The sequence below is a fragment of the Ambystoma mexicanum genome, chromosome 2p (genome assembly GCF_040938575.1).
Source record: "Ambystoma mexicanum isolate Mex_15411 chromosome 2p, UKY_AmexF1_1, whole genome shotgun sequence".
NCBI lineage: Eukaryota > Metazoa > Chordata > Amphibia > Caudata > Ambystomatidae > Ambystoma > Ambystoma mexicanum.
The window spans coordinates 180,442,123-180,456,969 of record NC_090923.1 but is presented as its reverse complement, the minus strand read 5'-3'; the positions used below and the strand labels follow the sequence as shown (position 1 = coordinate 180,456,969).

Below are 14,847 nucleotides of genomic sequence, written 5' to 3'. Positions count from 1 at the left end.
AAAGCAACCTGCATATCCCACTATCCCTCCAGATAGAGAGGATAAAAAAGTTGATGCCTGGGCATGTAAAGTTTTCACTTCAGGCAGTATGGCCCTTAAATCGACAAATGTCACCTGTAACCTGGCCAGGTTTACCCATACCCTGTGGGGCTGTATTTCGGCGGCGGCTGAGCATATTCTGGAAGGCGAGGAAAGAGAAAGCTTCCTGAATATAGGCAAAGACGGGAAGGAGGCAATGGGAGAATGTCTCCAGTCTGGACTGGATACTGCTGATAGTATCAGCAGATCCATGACTGCAAGCATTGTGCTACGCAGATTTGCGTAGTTGAGGAAGTCGGGGTTTGCACCAGACGTGCAAGCCAGACTCCTCAACATGCCCTTTGATGGCTCGAGGCTGTTTGGCAGTAAGGCTGATGAAAGCCTAGAAAAACTTCAGACCTCGAAAGCGGCAGCTAAATCGATTAGTGCCTCCATGCGCCAGCCTCTAAAACCCTATTCCGGCTTATCTTCCTGGAGGGGTCGTTCTTTTCGTTACTACTCCTCATTTGGTAGAGGAAGGGGACAGGCTTCTCAAAGGGGCAAAATAAACTTCCCTCATGGAGCACGAGGAAGAGGTGCAAAATCAGCCTCGGGAGCGGCATCTATACCCTCAGCCACTCCTGCAGCCGCCTCCAAATCTCTCTGAGACCTTGTTGCACAAAACACCAGTGGGGGAGGCAGGATCTCTCAGCATCTGAAGGAATGGCGGGGCATTACCTCAGATGCTTGGGTAGTGGAAACAGTATCTCAAGGTTACTGTCTCCCCTTCCAAAAAAGGCCTCAGAATCATCCACCGGGAGCCAACTCCGTAAAAACTCCAGACCCGCTCCTGTTGCAGGAAATTTGAACCCTGCTAGAGAAAGGTGCCATAGAACAGGTACCTGTAGCGCAGAGGAACAGGGGTTGGTACTCCCCATATTTTCTCATCCCAAAAAAGGACGGAGGACTGAGACCCATCTTGGACTTAAGAAACTTGAACAAGTTCCTCAGGAAGGACAAGTTCAAGATGGTCACTCTTCCTCAGATCCTTCAGGCTCTCCAACTCCAAGATTATTTGGTATCATTGGACCTTCAGGATGCTTACTTTCATGTGCCAATCCATCCAAAGCACAGAAAGTATCTGAGGTTCGCGATTGGCAACTCATCAGTTTCGGGTTCTGCCATTCGGGTTGACCTCCACTCCGAGGGTTTTCACCAAACTGTTGGCAGTTGTGGCAGCAAGTCTCAGTAGAGGGGGTATTCACATCTACCCCTACCTGGACGACTGGTTGATCAGAGCAAGTTCTCCAAAACAAGCTCAGGAACATCTTTCGATCACTTGCCACTTCCTCCACAAATTGGGCTTCTCCCTCAATTTCAAGAAGTCTCATATGATACCATCCCAAAAGCTCCAGTTTATCGGAGCAGTCTTGGATACTTCCTCGGGAAAAGCCTTGCCTCCTGAAGTGAGAGCTCTCCACATCCAGCAGATGGTAACGAATTTCCAGAATGCCCACGTCTACCGGCCTTTGATTTTCTCAGGTTGCTCGGCCTCATGGTATCCTGCATTTTCTTAGTACCAGAGGCCAGGTTGAGAATGAGATCCCGTCAATGGGCACTCAGAACTCAGTGGTCCCAATTCTCAGGGAATATGTCAGATTTTCTGCAAGTCCCGAGCGGAGTTGCTCAGGATCTTCTATGGCGGGCTTGCAACGACAACATTCTCAAGGGAGAATCTTTTTGGCAACCATGGCCACAGATAACAGTAGTGACGGACGCCTCACTTACGGGGTGGGAAGCACACACCAACGATCTGACAATCAGTGGTCGTTGGTCTCCATCGGAGTCCAAACTACACATCAACCTTTTGGAGCTGAGGGCAATCAGACTAGCGCTGAAGGCCTTTCTGCCCTCTGTACAGGGAAAGAATGTCCTGATAATGACGGACAACACGGTGGCCATGTACTACCTCAACAAAAGAGGAGGAGTAGGGTCACTACCACTGTGCAGAGAGGCAATGCAGCTATGGTTCTGGGCAATATGAGAAGGAATCTCTCTATCGGCAATTCACCTAGCCGGAGAGAAAAACACGGCGACAGACGCTCTGAGCAGGCAGAGCACGGTCTCTCACAAGTGGGAGCTGGCTCAGGAAGTCCTTCTGGAGATCTTCGCCCTTTGGGGAACCCCTCAAGTGGATCTGTTCGCCACCGCGATCAACCGGAAGTGCGATCAGTACTGCTCAAGGGAATTTCCTCAAAGAGGAGCTCTGGGAGACGCATTCATAGTGGTGTGGAAGTTGCCACTGCTGTACGCGTTTCCCCCAGTCCCTGTGATTCCTCAGGTAATCAGGAGGTTGAGAAAGTTCAGGAAAACCATGATCCTAATTTCCCCAGATTGGGCCAGGAGGACGTGGTACCCGGACCTTCTAGACATGTCCATCTGCCCTCCAATACGTCTTCCACAAAGAGAGGATCTTCTCTCGTAAGAGGAAGGTCGGCTTCTCCATCCAGAGGTCAAGACACTCAACCTTCAAGCATGGTTTCTGAGAGGTTGAGATACAGGGATTGGGATCTTCCGGATGACGTAATGGAAGTCTTGCTTTCGGCCAGAAGACCAGCAACATAATCTTTGTACAGATGTCGTGGAACAGGTTTAGTAACTGGTGCAAAGATAAGGATGTGGACCCTTTTCAATGTGGCACTCCAATGGTGCTCTCTTTTCTGTTACATCTAGCCAATCTGGGGCTCCAGATAGGAACAATAAAAGGATACCTTGCTGCGCTGTCCATTTTCAAGCGCACCTTGGAAGAGGTTTCATATTTCAAAATACCATTAATCATTCAATTCTTAAAAGGGCTTACTAACGTATACCCTCCAGTACCTTTCAATGTCCCAACTTGGGATTTAAATTTAGTACTAACATTTTTGACTTGCATACGTTTTGAGCCTCTGCACTCCTGTCCATTGAGGCTACTAACACTAAAGACTTTCCTTCTTGTGGCCCTATCATCAGCCCGCAGGGTTAGTGCACTTCAGGCTCTCTCATGCAAACCACCATATACTGTTTTTTATAAGGATAAGGTAGTCCTTAAGGTTAAACCGTCCTTTTTACCAAAGGTAGTTTCAGACTTCCATTTGTCACAAAAAATAATACTACCAACATTTTATCCTCCTCCTCATTTGGGCAAGGAAGAGGAGAGACTGCACAGACTAGATCCCAAGAGGGCTCTTAGTTTTTACATCTCAAGGATGTCTAAATTACAACAAGATTACCAACTGTTTGTGGGTTATACTGGTCATAAACTGGGCTTATCAGTAACAAAACAGACCATATCCCGCTGGATCATTTTGGCCATAATTGAAAGCTACAGATTGGCAGGAAAAGACCCACCAGATGGGCTTCGAGCCCATTCTACAAGGGTAATGGCTACTTCTGCGGCTCTAAAGAGGCGAGTTCCGGCAGCAGATATTTGTTCAGCTGCAACTTGGAAAACAATGCATACTTTTATCAAGCATTACTGCTTGGATACGGCCTCCTCCAATGAGGGGTTATTTGCCAAGGCAGTTCTACATTCTGTCCATGAAAACTGTAATTAGTACTCCCACCTCCAAAATTGCCACTGCTATGGGAGTCTATCATAAGATGAGGAATACGTGGGAGGACACAATCCATTCGAAGAACAAGTTATTTACCAACTGTAACGTTCTTTCGACTGGATGTTCCTCCCACGTATTCCTCATCGACCCTCCCATCCTACCCCGCAGTACAGTTTACGTTTTCTTACACTTTCCTCTAATGAAGAATGTATCTGTCATGGGGCACGCCTGGGTGTTCCTCCTATATGTTCATCGAAAAAAACAGAACTAAAGCAACGGGCGCGGCTCGAGCTATTTATACCATTGGTGACGTCGACAGAGTACGGAGTTCGTCGAGGGACAATCGACTCCACGACCTCGAGAACAGCGCCCTCTGCCGAGATTTTTTTTTTCCAAAGCAGCAAAGCTGGAGATAACGATTTATCATAAGATGAGGAATACGTGGGAGGAACATCCAGTCGAAAGAACGTTACAGTTGGTAAGTAACTTGTTCTTCTCAGATCCAAGGGCCGAATTGCTGTAGCTCTCAATGTGTATCGTATTCCCCAGTGTGGAGTGCCATTACCTGGCAAATTGTGCCTGCTATACCTCGTAGTATAGCTCGTAATCAGGGGCTTGGAGGCCATCCTGTTCATATGGTCTGGTGAAGCCCTACCAGCTCACCCGCAAGGCCCCAGTTCCCCACACAAAACCAACCACCAGGGAATGTAACCTGACAAAGAAAGTGCGGCCCTGCCAGACAGCGATGTTAGTGTAATAGTACAGTAGTTTAGGGATCACAATCATCTTGAGTATAGAGAGCCTGCCATACAGGGAAATAGGGATTCTAGGCCAAAGTGCCAATTTATCCGCTAGTGTCAGTAAGTATACCTCATGATTTTCTGCCAATAGGAACCAATGTGTTTGTGATACCACTATGCCCCAATATTTAAATTTATCAGGGACCCATCTAAACCCAGCCAGGTCTGTCGGGCGTGAGTTATCTCGGTAAATGGAAACCATTCTGATTTGGATTCGTTAACAGTATCCAGAATAGACCGAGAATCTATGTACCTCTTCCAATAGTGGAACCCAATTTAAGGCTGGATAACGTATGTAAAGCAGTGTGTCATCAGCATAGAAAGAGATAATCTGCGGTGGACATTGTATGTGCAGGCTGTGATGTATATGTTTGAGTCGCATTATGCAAGTGAGATGCTCTATCGTGAGCGCAAACAGCAGAGAGGACAGCGGGCACCCTTGTCTTGTGCCGCGTCCTAGCAAGAATACAGACGACAGCATACCTCCAGTATGGACCCTAGCGGCGGGGAAAGCAGTTTCGTGAGATCCAATTCCATATTGCCCAGTTCCCATTGTGTCTCCCTGAGGGCTCCCGAGGATATGGATATCGCCTCGACTCTAACCCATACCTTAAAAGCCTCCCACACTGTGTGATGATACTGCACTGAATCTTCATTTCTGTGGAAACATTCTGTTACTCCCTCACTGAGCGCATCAAGAAAACCTTGGTCTAGTAGACATGTTGGGGGCATGTGCCATGGGGGCGGATGATCCATCCCACCATACAGTGAGTATAATCGGAGAATGATCTGAAATTGTTTGGGGGAGAATCCTAGTCATGTATTTGTGGCATTAGCGTGGCCGAGGTCAGCCAGTAGTCAGTCCTGGAGTGAGCGTCATGCACCGACGGGTAATAAGTGTACTCGTGTGTACCAGGGTTGCGATCTCTCCAAGCATCCACTATTTCGAAGTGCTGTATGACTTGCAACACTGTGCGACCAGCATTCGTAAGGGCTCGCATAGTCATCCTGGACCGATCCAGCACACATTCCAGGATTAAATTAAAGTCTCCACCCCAAATAAGAAGTGTGTTGGCTCCCTTGTTAGGATGCCCATTATCTGGCCATAGAACTCATGGTCAGCAATATTATGGCTGTAAGTGTTTACTAGAGTTTTATTGATACAAGCCAATTCACCGCACAGTATCACATATCTCCCCAGTGAATCTATACAGTGTCTGGACTCCTGAAAAGGGATAGAGCGATATATAAGTGTCATCACACCTCTAGATTGTGAGGAGTAATCGTTGTAACCTCTCTGTGTCCCCCAGCTAGCAGCAAATCCTTCATTCGTTTTCCCTTGGGTGTGTCTTTTGAAGCACCACTGGGGTTTGGCGATTAACGTATGCTACAACCGTGAGTGACTTGATGGGGTGATTAAGTCCATGGATATTCCATGACATGAATGAGATTTTCTGATCTATAGCGTCACATTGTTATTGAATAAGGGCCCAGTCTCGATGGAGATGAACTTAGGGAACAACTGTATTGTGTAGTCGAGGAGAAGCCTGCACTGATTTTCCAATTTACTAATTAATAACATCATGGTACAACCTATAAAACCTCTAAAACAACAGGTAACTGATGTGTCATATATCCCCAACTTGAAACAATTTCCTCCCACCACCCACATCATCACTATCAACTTGACAATGACATCCCTTGACCCAAAAAACAAATTTGAACACCTCACGGGGGACACCGTGAGCAGGAAACTAAACTCTTCAGATGGCTGCATCCCTGCAGCCAACCGCATTTTCATAGAATTACATATCCACAATTAGGAGAATGAGGGGACACAGCGCCAGTTGTATTGATCAGTTGTTTTTCATGATGTCTGGTTCATTGTTGCGCGGGTGGGGGCTGCCTCCACCATCCCTGTCTCGCCTCGGGAGCGGTATGGAGATGGAGGCCTCAATGTAGGCCGTTGCCTCCGCAGGATTCTCAAAGTGGGTGCACCCACCATGTTAGATGCACAGTTTTGCCACGTACAGAAGTGCGTATGGGACTTCTCATGCATAGCAGTTTTTTAACGGCATCTTATGACTTGCGCTGAGCTTGGACATTGGCAGAGAAATCAGAGTAAATGTATATGTCAGCAGATTCGTATCAAAGGGCTCCTTTCACTCTGGCCAGTCGAAGGATGAGATCCCTGTCTCTGTAGTTAAGAAGCCTAGCCAGGGTTGTTCGAGAGGGAGCACCTAATTTGGGGACGTGCGCCAACATGCGATACGCCCTTTCGACAGTGTTGGGAGAACTGCGAGGAGTCGAGCATTAATTTCAGTAGGTTTTCCACAAATGTTTCCATCAGGCCTTTGCATGCCGCCACAGGGATCCCTATGATGCAGATATTATTGCACCGTGAGCGCGATTCCAAATCCTCACATTTATTGTTGAACTTGTTCATCTCCTGCTGTACCTGAGCTATATCTCGATTGTGTTTGACAACTTTATCCTTCGTTTCACCGATCCTAATTTCAGCTTCCGTTATACGTGCGCCCTCCTTCTCTAACTTGGATTTCAGAGACCCGACCGTGGAGACGATGTTGTCTAGTTTCATGTTGACCGCCATGAAATCCGCTTTGCATGGCGGCCAGTAAGTGGTCGTCCCTTGCAGATCCGGAGGCTGAGGGTTGCTCATCTCCAGGTGTCGGGTCAGTAGTTCCTGGGGTTTTGCCAGGGGTGTTTGTGTGCGTGTCCAAGGAGCCCTTTTTCTTTCCCCCGGAGCCCCTTTGTCATGATGCCTTGTCGCAGTACCGAAGTGGGGAATGTTACAGAAGAATAGGTGGCAGAGTTCTGCAGTGCGGTCTGATGTGAGGATCCAAGTCAATGCAATATCGCCACAGTTATCTCCCAGTACAGGGTCAACCTACCAATATGTTCACTGGTGCATCAAAAGGATAGCGGGTGCGTACGCCCCTTTAGTTGACGTAGTGCGGCAAGGGCGACCCCAAGGCACTATTTTACAATAAGAGCTTGTTCGCCGAACAGAATGTTGTGTTGGCTGGGACTTATGCCAAAAGTCTCATGACCTCCACCACTTCTGTACATTTAGCCCAATCTGCCCTGCCGTGGAATGGTTTCAAAGCGGATGGTCCCTCCATAGTCCATGCAGCTCAGATAACCGAAGCCCTAGATGAGCAATTCGGATGGTCAAATGTTAAATAATGATGGCAGGCTGCCTCCACTCACCTCTGACGGATTGATGTTGCCTGGTTGTTCCAGTATCGTCAGCAATGTAGAGAAAGGCGAGGGAGACAGAAAGCATCCCCCGCCTCAGTCGCCCAGCAGAGTAGTCGCAGCCCAGGAGGCGCACAGGGGTGCAAATTCTGTGCCAGTAGGGTCCCCTGGACCCAGATCAGGCACAGGTGGGCCCCTGGATGTAGGGCGGGTCACACCCCAGGGCGCAGCATGCAGCACAGGAGCAGGCGAAGGGCAGCAGGGTCTCGCAGAGTCGCGGTCACTGGCACTGAGGTCCAGAAAGGATGTTGTTGATCTTTGTGAGGTGCCGCCATGAGCGGGTTCTGTTTAAGAGGGAATGTGTCATTGAACCCTCAACATGGGCTGGAAGCGCCTCGCCCAGCACCCATGGCAATCAATGCGGTCAAGAGTGAAGCCACCCCATGCAGAACAAATTATTGGGTCAAAAGCACAGGCCAGCTGAATTTTACGTATACCACACCAGTTTCTAGTAGTATGCCCAGTCCGACTCACCCTGGAACAGCACTAGATTGAGTGGCTCCCTCACAGTTTACACAGTACAGGTGTGCGTAGCCCCGTACAAGCAGGTCGGGCAAGCAATGTGTAATGAGGGGGACAGGCCGCCTGCACTCACTGCCGCTGGATCTCGTATGGGTGTTCCTCCACCGCCGGCAATGTAGAAGGTGAGAGGGTTAAAGAGTGGCCCCCAACTCAGTTGCACGCAAAGGTGGTCACCGCCCCAGAGTGCCAGGAGCGTATAAGGGCACAAGTTGTGTGACCACAGGGCAAACCCTGATCCGGGCCAAGCACAGGAGAGGAGTCCCGGTGTGGAGTCGCCAGACGCACCCCAAGGCGCAGTATGTGGAGCAGCAGCAGGCAGAGGCCAACAGCGACTCGCAGTATCACAACGCTGACGTTGGGGTCCGCAGCGAGGATCCTGCAGGCAAGTGCGGAGTGTGTGCCAAATGCCAGCCCACGACCCCCCCAGCTGTTGCAAGCACCAGCCCGCACCACAAGCCGTATCGGGGCGCAGGTCGGGCGCCAAGACCTCAGGTGGCAGGATACTCTGACGAAACCAGGCACCGCAGGTGCGACAGTGGCCCCACTCGTCCATTCAGGCGTCCCTAAGCTGGGATCGTGTATGGCGGATCTGTTCCAACTACACCACGGCTGGCACGCCAGTAATCAAGCCCGCAGCAACTCAGGCAATTTTAGTTGCATGACGGCACCTGGCAGCGGCCGCCCAGAGGTCCCAGTCACAAGGCATAGGCGGTTTGCGGGCCCAGAGCCAAACCACAGAACACCTGTCATAGCACCGGCCCAACCGCTCACTCAGTGGATCTGCAGGAAGGATGAAAGTATTGGTCGTTGGGCGGTCTGGGTAACGGGCCACATATCATGGACGGCCAGCAACGTCTGCCACCCTCTCCCACACCCACCACAGAGGCAAACAGCGTCTCGCAATAACACAACTGCCGACGTCAGGGTCTGCAGCGAGGATCCTGCAGGCAAGTGCAGGCCAGATGCCAGCTCGTGCGGACCCGCAGTATCAGCCCGCCAGGTCCATCTGTAGAAACGACGCAAGCGGGCCACCTGCGACCCCCCCCCAGCTGTTGCAAGCAACAACCCGCACCACAAGCCGTATCCGGGGCACAGGTCGGGCGCCAAGACCTCAGGTGGCAGGATACGCTGACGAAACCAGGCACCGCAGGTGCGACAGTGCCCCCACTCGCCCAGTCTGGCGTCCCCAAGCTGGGATCATGTATGGTGGATCCGTTCCAACTACGCCACGGCTGGCGTGCCTGTAATCAAGCCTGCAGCAATTTAGGCAACTTTAGTTGTATGACAGCACCTGGCAGCGGCCGCCCAGTGGTCCCAGCCACAAGTCACAGGCATTGGCGGGGTGCTGGCCCAGAGCCAGACCACAGAACACGCATCATAGCACCGACCCAACCGCTCACTTAGTGTGTCTGCAGGAAGGATAAAAGTATAGGTCGGTGGGTGGTCTCGGTAACTAGCTGCATATCGCGGACGGCCGGCAACGTCTGCCACCGTCTCCCGCACCCGGCACTGGCATCGGATCACCTCCAAACTTGCTCTCCAGACACTGTGCCTCGTCCGCCCACCACAGCGGACTTGCTGGAGTTGTGTCGGTTGATTTTACAGGAGTTTATGTGAATCAGGATAATGTGGGGCCGGAGCTCCAAGAATACGCAGCCATCTTCCTGGCTGCTCAACAGCGTCCCCACAAATTACTCCTTTATGTTGAGAGACACAAGGCCAGGATCCTGTTCTTGCAGGAGACACATGCCTTTGTGGCATGCTGTAAGGGATTTGCCAAAAGTTGGGGGAACACAGGTCTTACACTAAATACTCCACGGAAGCTAGGGGAATAATACCAGTACATAAGGTGCTCCCGTTTCAGCATAACATAACACATAAAGATCCAATGGGACGCTACGTCATGGTCCCTCTAGCAGTGATACAGGCGAAGCGGGTAGGATGGCTTTGGACAATAATACATCAGGTCTTTTATTATATAGAATGATTTCCCCACCGCCCCCTCAACTCTCGTTTATCCAATTCCCCACTTTCACACCTTAAAACGGGGAGGGTTCACCCCAAAACTCAATCTGCCCCCCTGCCCGCTCCCAGCCACAGACATTACCCAAAACCCCTCCCCATACATATCTCTTTGTCTCTTTCTCTCTTTCTCTCTTTCTCGCACACACACACACACACACACACACACACACACCACACACTCTCCCGGCCCCTCACCAACATGCTACAAACATTCACACACACAACACACACACCCTATTTGCCTGTGTCTTCCAGCCTGGCGGCACCTGTCAGCCCCTCTAAGCACTGTGTCTGCGGCAGGGGTGTGACAGTTTGATTTAGAAAGACCCCTCTGAGTCGGAACCAGGCCGGACTCTAGAGGTTATATAAAAGGAAGCCCTTATTGGCGTTGCAGGTACCATATCAGGAATAGGCAAGAGACTTCATCAGAGGCAACCAACGGGTGATACATCTTCTCCTATCGCCATCAACTATTATGCTTGGAACCCATCATGCACACAAAGTTTGCCAACATTCCACAAACTCTCATGCATTCACATACAGTAACCTTGAAAAGGGTAACATGTAAGCTATACGTCCTTGTAAATGTACATTCACTGTGACCATTCCTGCCCCATTGCCAGAAGTCATACATGATTAACCAATCTACCACTTTGAACTTTCTGTCGGATTAATGTGCATTCACTGTTTTCTGATAAATATACGCAGGCTAACATAAATGCTGTCTTTTTATAGTGGTATCTTTTTTTTTTTCTTTCTCTAGAATTTGCAGTGCTCCCGCCAAAAATGCATGGAAATGTTTTTCCATTCAGAAGTTCAGATTTACTTCCGGTGAGTTTGTTCTCAATTACAATCGCAAGTCCCATGCTGCTTAGAGGTACTGAAACTGTATGATGTATTCAATATGGCTTGCGGGTGGCTGGTGGTGCATGCGTTTTGATCAAAATGCCTTAACATTGCTATAAAATTGGCTTCACTGCCCCAAAGGTGTTGGAGTTTTGACGGCAAGAATGCAGGACCTGCAACTGATGTGGAATATTCATGTTTTAAAGAGTGCTAAATATTGGAGGAAATCAAAAATTTGAGCAGTTGATGCCGCTTTGGATGAGTTTACTTTTCATTTTCATAGTGGGCTTTTTGTTTGCTATGTGTTCTACTGAGATGGTCATGCAGAAAGTGAAATATTTCACAATGGTTGGTCGTTGTGAAAACCATGTTCTGGGGCACTGCCCAGGCCTGCAAGCCCTCATATGTGCGTTGCGGCAAATGATAGAAAATAGGCCTAAGAATAGCAATACACAATCAAACTAACTCCCAACTGATATCTATGGTGCAATTATGCACAAGTGTTCACTGAAAACAGTAAAATCCTACTCATGCGAACACAACATTCTACTATGTAGCCCTAAGGATCCATGCAAGATAATTACACACTAAGATTCTTGATAGTCCAATATTTATAATGTTTAAACATCAGTATGTGGCCTGTAACTGTTGGTAGTTCACAAGGACAAATGGCTACAGCAGGTGTTGTTACAAAAAGCCCACTCTCTTCTGCCTCACACATATATGCCAAGGCATTAAAATCTAAGCACAACTGTTATAGAAATTGTTTTACATCCTATTTCTGTTTGCTTCTAGATGTAGCCATGAAAATATTCTGAAACTGCTAGGCTGCTGTGTGGAAGATGGTTTCCTTTGCCTCGTTTACCAACACATGTTCAATCAATCCCTGGACAAAGCATTGGATCCTCAGGTGAGCTCTAAGGGTTCTATTGCTTCACATTGTTATCTTACGTGGCTTTCACTGCATGCCACAAACACACGGGTCTCAGAATCACCATATCCAGAGGTATTTAACTCCTATTTGTTTGTTGGAGAATGAAAAGATTTCTTGTCCAGTGCATATTTGTTTTAAATATTATTTTATTGTAATTTTCGTACATCAAGAAATATCAACATTGGGAATAAGGCATTAACATAGGAAAAATCAACCCTTTTTCACCCCCTGCTCCCAAAATCACTCCCTTGACATCTGGATACTTTTCACCCCCCCCCATTCCTGCCCCACTCCCTCCTCTAAACGTTGTCTTCTTCCATACAATAAAAACCAACATGTTCACCTTCGTTTGTGTCCAGGTAGAGAGTCTTACCAGTCTTAACACCTGCATCTACCTAATGTCTTTGGCCGCCTCATGAGAGCCGTTCCCCTTCTTGGGATATTGTCTGATTCGGGGTAGTCACTTAGGGGGGAGAGATTCGCCACGCTCCCAATGTAAACCTCTCCGTACAGTGATTCCCATACCATCCACTTATGCACAACACCTCTTTCCCTAGTTTTTCAAGTATCTTGCCATAAATTCACACCATATCAACTCATGTGGCATTGAATTCCCATTAAGCGCTGCCGTTATTCTTTCCATTACGCATATGTTCATAGCAACATTGTTCCATTCTTTCTTGCCGGGAGTTTTGGCACATTTCCATTTTGTGACTTGGCAGGCCCGTGCTGCAAGCAGCAGGGGCGCTACCACCCCCGTCAACCTTCTCACTTCTCCCTCTACTTCCCCCATCCCGAATAATATCATAAACAGTGTTTTGATACAGTGAATCCCCTTTTGTCTTTAACCCACCTCAGCACTTCATCCCAGAACACCTGTATCCGAGGGGATCCCCACCACATATGCCAATAATCGGCCCTTTCCTCACACAGGCGCCAGCACATGGGACTTGCCGACTGAAACATCTTCGTGAGCTGAACCGTGTCATATTGCCATCTATGAAGAAGCTTTATGGCATGTAGTCTGTACTGAATAGAGATTGAGGTCCACAAGGCCCCCTTACACAGTTTCAACCAGAGCCCTGGGTCTATTTCCCTATTCATATCTCTTTCCCACCGCTATTTCAGGTTCTCTGTGGACCCCTTTCCTGCAATCAGCAAAGCACTATACATGGCAGAAATCAAGCCCTTTGTTTCCCTTCTTTTATCCAGGAGACTTTCAAAGGGAGTAAGGTCTCTCTGTATCCCCTCTCTCCTTTTTTCGCTCGTTGGCACTCCCTTTAGCTGAAGGTATGAGCAGACTGAAAAAGCGCTTATGCCCAGTTCCCCCTCCAAGTCCGTAATCGTTATGAAGAACCCTGCCTTCCACAGTTGGCCCACCCGCTCCAGGCGCTCCTCCAACCATGCTTGGAATCTCTCGGGGTTCGGGATTGCGTCCCGGACACCAGGATCCCAAAGGTGATTCAGGGGAGATGTCCATGTTGTTACTCCTTGCATATCCGCTTCTCCCACCAGATCTCCCAAATATGGTGCCCAGGATCAGGTGGTCCCTGATTTTACGCGGAAGCTTACCTCTTGGCACTCACAGCCACTCTGCTACTGTGGCGGGAGCTAAATTACGGTTGTCCAACTCAACCCACTGGAATTCCTTTTGCATCCGAAAATGGATTATGAGGACCCTTGGATGTACAGCCTTGTAATAAAGTTTCTGATTCGGAAGTCCCCCCCCATCCCCTTTTCTTTCGGCAATGTGAGAACCTCTTATGCAACTCTTGCTTTCTTCCCCTGCCACAAAAACTGAAGCATCTCCCCTTTTGTCTCCCGAAAAAAGTACTCAGGGACCCGGATCGTAAGCATCTGAAATGCGTATAAGAACCTTGGCAGGCAAACCATCTTATGGTCAGTTTTCCCCATCTTACAAGATCAGCACGAAATGGAAATGAGTGAGGGGAAATTGGCTTCAACGAAGGCTCCCACCTCCTTTTTGAGATTAATCCCCAGGTATCTCAATGTGTCCCACTTAACGGTTAGTCCCAATGGGGCAAATCTATTCCTGTCTTCATCCCCAACTCCCTTCAAAGGAAACAGGACCAACTTGGTCCTGTTAATCTTAAAACTAGATAGCTCTCTGTATTGTTCAATCAAAAGGATTACCCTTGGTATCGAGGTTGGGGCGTTCCTTATATGCAACAGCATGTCATCTGCATATAAAGCCACTTTGTATTCTGCCCGTCCCACCTTGTGTCCTTCTACTCAGGGGTCCCCTCTAATTCTTGGATCTAGAGGCTCTAGGGAGAGCACAAATAAGGTTCGGAGAGAGGGGACAGGCCTGTCTCGTACCCCTGCTTAAGGCGAATCAGCGGGAATAACCAGAATTAACCGCCACGGATGCCGTGGGGGAAGAGTACACTGCGATTATGCCCCCCCTGAACCTAGACCCCAAGCCCACCTATCCCAGAGCTTCCTCAAGAAAGCCCCACTCCACCCTATCAAACGCTTTCTCTGCGTCCACCGAGATAAGGGTGGTGTCCCCCACCATCTCCTGCGTCTCATGAATCAGATGCAAGGTCTTCCTCATCGTGTCTGCTCCCTATCGGCCGCCTGTTTCCAATCTCGCCGCCAGTACCCTTGTGTAAATCATGGCATCAATATTCAGGAGGGATATGTGGCGGTAAGACCCACATCTTCTGGGGTCCCTACCTTCCTTATGAATCACTATTATTAGTGCACAGCAAATGGATTCCGGGGCTTCACTGGTCTCTAGTATATCATTAAAGAGTTCCACCATAAAGGAGAGGAGGGGGGAGATAAATGACTTCTAAAAGCC

General features: G+C 48.9%; 1 protein-coding gene across 1 annotated transcript in view; it reads left to right on the top strand.

Moving 5' to 3' along the window:
• Nucleotides 1-14,847, top strand: part of IRAK2 (interleukin 1 receptor associated kinase 2) — a 1,381,573-nt gene that overhangs the window by 907,797 nt on the left and 458,929 nt on the right. The window contains exons 6-7 of the mRNA XM_069643462.1: nt 11,004-11,071; nt 11,882-11,996. Coding sequence (XP_069499563.1) covers nt 11,004-11,071; nt 11,882-11,996 — 183 coding nt within the window. The remainder of the gene's footprint in view (nt 1-11,003; nt 11,072-11,881; nt 11,997-14,847) is intronic.